This window comes from Dermochelys coriacea, chromosome 20 (genome assembly GCF_009764565.3).
Source record: "Dermochelys coriacea isolate rDerCor1 chromosome 20, rDerCor1.pri.v4, whole genome shotgun sequence".
Lineage (NCBI taxonomy): Eukaryota > Metazoa > Chordata > Testudines > Dermochelyidae > Dermochelys > Dermochelys coriacea.
Window position 1 is genome coordinate 5438863 of NC_050087.2, and position 6008 is coordinate 5444870.

General features: G+C 56.4%; 1 protein-coding gene across 3 annotated transcripts; it reads left to right on the forward strand.

The window, feature by feature from the left end:
* Positions 1 to 1497: 1497 nt before the first annotated feature.
* LOC119845840 lies at positions 1498 to 6008 on the forward strand. Of its 3 annotated transcripts, none has more exons than XM_038378702.2 (3): positions 1498 to 1703; positions 2955 to 3339; positions 3933 to 6008. In XM_038378702.2, exons 2-3 carry the CDS (start codon positions 3000 to 3002, stop codon positions 4223 to 4225), a joined length of 633 nt encoding a protein of 210 aa, XP_038234630.1. In that variant the 5' UTR covers positions 1498 to 1703; positions 2955 to 2999; the 3' UTR covers positions 4226 to 6008. The 3 variants fall into 3 exon arrangements, with proteins under 3 accessions (XP_038234630.1, XP_038234629.1, XP_038234632.1); XM_038378701.2 differs by having other exon boundaries at positions 1512 to 1703; positions 2964 to 3339; XM_038378704.2 differs by lacking the exon at positions 1498 to 1703 and having other exon boundaries at positions 1869 to 3339.

Here is a 6008-nt window from a genome sequence, read left to right on the forward strand (position 1 = left end):
CTTTCCCAACCCCCATTTCCTTCCTTTCAGAGAGGAGAACAGAGGGGGAAAGAACACTAAACATGCGTGTTTCATTGCAAAAATCCAATGTTTACACAAAATATTTTTAAACAAAGTGAAAAAAAGTTTCATTTCCTTCTGAATTTCTCTTAGGAAATGCTCAGTGATTGGCGAGCAGCACTAACAAACAGCGATGATTTCTATATGAAAAATAAGTTTCTGTTGGGCAAATTTCCACCCATCTAGCAAGCCAGATGCCTCATCCCTGTAGTAAGAATTCCCCCATAAAGGGAGCGACGTGACACGAATTAAAAGCACAATGTCACGACAGCATCTTTGCACAGTTGTTGTAGCCATGTTGGTCCCAGCATATGCGAGAGACAAGGTGGGTGAAGCAATATCTTTTACTGGGACCAACTTGGTGGAAGAGAGACGCTTTCGAGCTCCACAGAGCTCTTCTTCAGGGACATGCAGATCTTCTGCAGCATTTTTCAGAGTAGCAGCCGTGTTAGTCTGTATCCCCAAAAAGAAAAGGAGGACTTGTGGCACCTTAGAGACTAACAAATTTATTTGACAGGTTTCAGAGTAGCAGCCGTGTTGGTCTGTATTCACAAAAAGAAAAGGAGGACTTGTGGCACCTTAGAGACTAACACATTTATTTGAGCATAAGCTTTTGTGAGCTACAGCTCACTTCTTCAGACATGCATCCGATGAAGTGAGCTGTAGCTCACGAAAGCTGATGTTCAAAAACATTTTTTAGTCTCTAAGATGCCACAAGTCCTCCTTTTCTTTTTGTGAATACAGACCAACACGGCTGCTACTCTGAAACCTGTCAAATAAATTTGTTAGTTTCTAAGGTGCCGCAAGTCCTCCTGTTCTTTTTGCAGCATTTTTGTACATTGTCTATAGGTTTCAGAGTGGTAGGTGCACAAGTACTCCTCCTTGTCTTAGATTGGGACTCGCTGCCTGCCAGATAACCTATCAACAGCCGCCCTTCCCTGCCCAACCCTGCTCTGGGTGGAAGAGTCAGGACGCTCTGATGGGTTCAAACCGTGCCTCAGTTTCCCCAGCTGTCGGACAGAGGGGTGACACCACTGCTTGAGCTCTGGTGGGGGCGGGAAGGATTCACTCCTCCCCGTCTGTAAAGGGCGTCGAGCTCTGCGAGGGGGTTGATCCGATCCACGGAATCCGGACCCCGAGGAGGTTCAAAGACCCCCGCCGGGGCAGGGGGCCCAAGGGCCGGTTGGCTGGGAGCCCCAGGGACATCTCCAGGGCGGCTGCGAGGGACCAGGGAACCCTCCGCCCCATCCGCTCCTCAGCCCTGGCGCCGCGCAGCGGCTCCGCGCCCTTTGCCCGCCCTGGCAGGGGCCCAACTCAGCGCCACCCCCGGCGCTGCGACCCGGGCGTCCCCGGGGTGGGGGGAGGGAACGGGGCGGATGCGGGCTTCCGCGCGTGCGCGTTAGAAGCCGGGCTTGGGGAGGGGCCGCTGCCGCGGCCGCTTCCTTCTTTTATTTATTTATTTATTTATTTCCGGCCGCCGCCGCCGCCCGCGCGTGCGCAGTAAGGAGGACGCCGAGCGCGCGCGCGCGCCCGCTGCGCCTGCGCCTGCGCCTGCGCCGCGATGAGGAAGCCGGCGTCCCGCCGCGCGCTGCGGAAGGCGCGGAGCCGAGCCGAGCCGGGGTCCGCCCTCGAGGGGCTCCGAGGTGGGTCGGAACCGGGGGGCTGCGATTCCCTCCCCCCGCAGCTAAACGGCCCCCGGGGCCTCCCCAGCCGGGAGGGGCGGGAGTAGCTGGAAGAGCGTCCGCATCTCGGGGCGCCATCGGGGGGGGGGGGCGCCGGGACAGTGTGTAACCGGGGGGGGGGGTGAGAGCCAGGGGACCACACTGTAAACCCCGGGTAGGATCGGGACCCACCCCGGCAAGCCCGAGGGGGAGGGGCGCCCCCCGGCTCCAGCCCCCCTGGGTGCCCTGTGTCGGGGGAGGGGCGCTCAGGGCAGCCTAGGAGTGTCCCCGACACAAAGTGCCACCCGCCCGTGGGGCGAACTGGCCCCTGGCTGGCTTCCCCGCTGGGGAGGCCTGGGCTGAATGGGAGCGTGGTGGGGGGGCTGGGGCTCCTGGCTCTGGGGTGCAGCCCCGTGGTTGCGGTGTCTGAGTGTCTGTGTGTGTGTGTGGACAGCCCCGGGCTCCGCTACCCGTCTTGCCCCATTGAGAGCGGCCGTTAGCCCTGTCACGCTAGCTCCTTCCACCCCCGAAATACCCATTTCCCCAACCCTTCCCCCCCCCCCAAATCTTGTTACTACTGAGAGCAGATGCACTAGACTCACCCAGGAAAAACCAGGCGTCTCTGGATTTCCACATTGAATAATCTTCCAGGGCCCCATCGCGCCAGGCGCTGCACGGACAGGTCGTGCCCCAAAGAGCTTGCAGTCTAAACAGGCAACAAGGTGGGGAAGGGAAACTGAGGCATAGAGCAGGCTATGTGACTTGCTCAGGGTCATCAGCAGAGCTGGGAATAGAACCCAGGTGTCCTGAGTCCCAGCCACGCTGTCTGTCTGTCTGCAAGACCCTGGTGCTGTTTTGCAGAGAGAAGGGCATCTCTCACCGAAACCTGCAGAACTCACTAGCTTTGGGAGCGGCCAGGGGCTGCAGGGTGGGCGTGCTGCTGAGACAGCAGGGACCTTTTGGGGTAGGCTGGGGAAACCCTCTGTGCTGTGAGGTGACCCTTCCCTGCTCAGCCCAGCTGCCTGGGCACTGGGGCCTCCCCTCAGAAACACTTGGGTTCTGTGGTTCAACAGACAGCGAATCCTGGAGATCAGAGGAATTTTGAAAGGGGGACCCCAGGGTCTAAGGGATGGAGTGAGGAGGGGGCATTCAGAGAGCCGTGTCCCCTGAAGAGGCTGAACCAGAGGCTTTTCCACCCAGTCACCCCAATCACCTGGCTGGTTTTGTTTTGAGGCCCTGCAGGTCTGCTTTCAAGGGGCTCCAGGGTGAGGTACCAGGATGGAGATGGGTGAGCAGGTGCTGCACATCCTGGAGGATCTGAGAGAGAAGGAGTTCGAGAAGTTCAAGTTTTACCTGCCCCATGGGGGCACGGCTCCCCACATACGCCGCGGGAAGCTGGACAGTGCCTCCCGCATCCAGGTGGCTGAGCTGCTGATGCAGACATACCCCCAGGAAGCGCTAGACATCACCAACCAGGTGCTGCGCAAGATCCCAAGGCTGGACTTGGTCCAGGGCCACCAGCTCCAGACAAGAGGAGATACTGGGAACAGTGGCGATGATGCAAATCACAGTGAGGCTGTGAATAGCGGCGCCAGGGCAAGTGAGCCGCAGGCCTACGGTAAGGAGCACAGCCACAGAGCAGGGCGGTTCAGTGACAGGCGTGGAGAGCTCCCAGCTTCTCTGTTCCCAGCCTCTCCCAGCAGGGGGCACTGTAGGGGAAAGGCAGCAGCCCGAGCTCCAGTGATGTGGAAAATAGGAGTGGCCCTGAATACCAAGTGGCTTGCTTTAATTTAAATAGTAGTGAGAACTAAGGGTGTCCGTAAGACAGCAGTGAGGCAGCCCCAAAATTAGTAAGGGGGCCCAGTCCCCTCTGAAGACCCCTGTAATTTGAGCACTGGCTGTGGGTAACACAGCCAGCTACTCCAGCTCTGGCATCTCCCAGCCGGGGGTGCTGTAGGGGCAAGAGCATTGGCTGTTGAGGAAGCTCCTGGCTACTCCAGTCCTAGCCTCACCCACTGGGGGCACTGTAGAGAGCAGAACAGGAGCACTGGTTTTGGGGGTGTTCCCAGCTATGCCAGCCCCAGCCTCACCGAGCAGGGGGCATTGCAGGGAGCAGGACAAGTGCGCTGACTGCAAGTGCCAGGAAGACTGGAGCTTCCCATTTGGCTGCGTAGCCACTCTCCTGGCTGACTCTTCTCCCCTCTTTCCCAGAGCGGCAGAGTCTGGTTTCAGAGCAGCAGCTGATGCAGGTGGCAGGGAAAATGGGCAAGACCTGGAAGCAGATCGGCATCGAGTTCCTGGGCCTGGAGAATCACTGTCTGGAGCAGATCGAGGAGAACAATCCCGGCAACACCAAACTGCGAGCTTTCAACATGCTCTTGGAGTGGAGGAAACGAGCGAGGCAGGAGGCCACTGTCATCTGCCTTCGTTCCATCCTCTCCCGGGACGGGGTGCCCCTCCAGCCCGAGGCCCTCGACTGCCTCTGGGACACAGGCAGGGCCTAAGGAGATCTGGGGGGCTTAGTCCAGGGCAGCAGTTCCCAACCAAGGGTCTGTGAGCAGGGTCATTGTTAGTCACTCTGGGGCCCAGGGCAGGAGCTGAAGCCCTGCTGTGCAGGGCTGAAGCCTGGGGCCATGAGCCCCGCCTCCAGGGCTGAAGCCGAAGTCTGAGCAATGTAGGTTGGTGTGGGACCCTGGGAAGTGCCCTGCTTGCTACTTTTTAATGCCAGCCTTGGCTTTATATGCAGAAAAACAGTTGTGGCACTGGTGGGCCATGGAGTTTTTATAGCATTGGGGGGCGGGGGTGGGGGGGCACTCAGAAAGAAAAAGGTTGAGAACCCCTGGTCCAGGAGATAGTGGCCTTGACAGTGGTGCTTTAGTTTTGGGGTGTCTGATTTAAGACCCCCCCAGGGCCTGGCTTGCAGAGAGGCCGAGCACCCACCACTCCCATTGATCTTAGCCAGAGTGGAGGGTGCTCGGAAACCAGGCCATGGGTGGCACCCAGGAATCAGTGGCCACTTTGGAAAATGCTGGCCTCTGTCCTGCCCCATGCCTCAGTTTACCTGAGTGCAGTGGGGGAAAACATGGCCAGATTCTCCGAAGAGCTCGGTGTCCAGCAGCTCCCATTACTTTACCCCAGCCAGGGAGGCCCTTGAGGCGGTGGCTTGCTCAGGGGGCTGGATGTACTTCCTTTAAAGTCACTTTCACTGCCAGCAGCCTCAAGTGCCACTGAGTCAGGCCCCAGATGTGTCTGGCTGCTTCCCCCATCCAGCATGCCACCAATTGCTAGCTGGGGGGGTCAGTCCAAGCAGGGGGCCCAGGATAGCCCCAGCGAATGGATCCAGGAGGGGGGGCAGATGGAGGGGGAGGAGACACCTGTGATCTGGGACAGCTATAAAGTGGGAGACCCTGTGGGGACTGAGCTCTTGCCCACTCACAGGGACATCACTCAAAGAAGAACCTGGGGGATCCACTCCCCTGATCTCTCCTTGGGGTCTCGTCTAGGCAGCTCTTTTTTAAAGACCGTTTTTACCAAGAAGCACAATTGAAGTTTTTTGTACTTGCAAAGAAATAAACTTTCTCAAAGCCAGGACAGCTCAGGCCCTGCTTCTCACTGATTATTATCACAGCACAACCCCATGTGGTTGGATTTCATCCCAGCCCCGACGCAGAGCCCTGTAAGAGGGGCAGGAAGCTGTCTTGCTCTGGGGCCACTTGGCTCTGCTGCTGGCCAGGAAAGACTAATAATACCTAGAGCTCTGCAGCGGGACTGGGATCCCGCAGGACCCACTATCATCACAGCGGGAGCAGGTAAAATGTACTTTGTTGCGGATGGGATTGAGTGGGCAAAAAAACAGACTGCGGTAATTTGCGGGAAAACAAAATGCAAGTTTAGCTGCACCTGCTGTTTAAATTGACCACCTTATCGATCACTTAGCTTGAGCCTTTTTTAAAAATTTCTTTCTATCAAAAACCTAGAGCGGTGAGCAGTGTTGCCGCTAAATGTTTTTCAGAAAGCAAGAGTAATCCTGACCTATACGTAACTTGAATGGTTTGTTTCAAATTTCCCAAACCGGTGCTAGCACGGTGTAAAACATTCAAGTTCCTTTAAACAACTTTTTATCATTAAAAAAAAATCTGTATCTTTTAAGGGAAAATGGTGTTGTAATTTGTTTTGATGTTATATGCGATCTACACGACAGCAGTGTATCATAAATAGAATTTCAGCAATGTAAAGCAAGCTTTTTTTTTTAAATAAAGGTTTTGATACTTCAATTTAAGCGAGGGA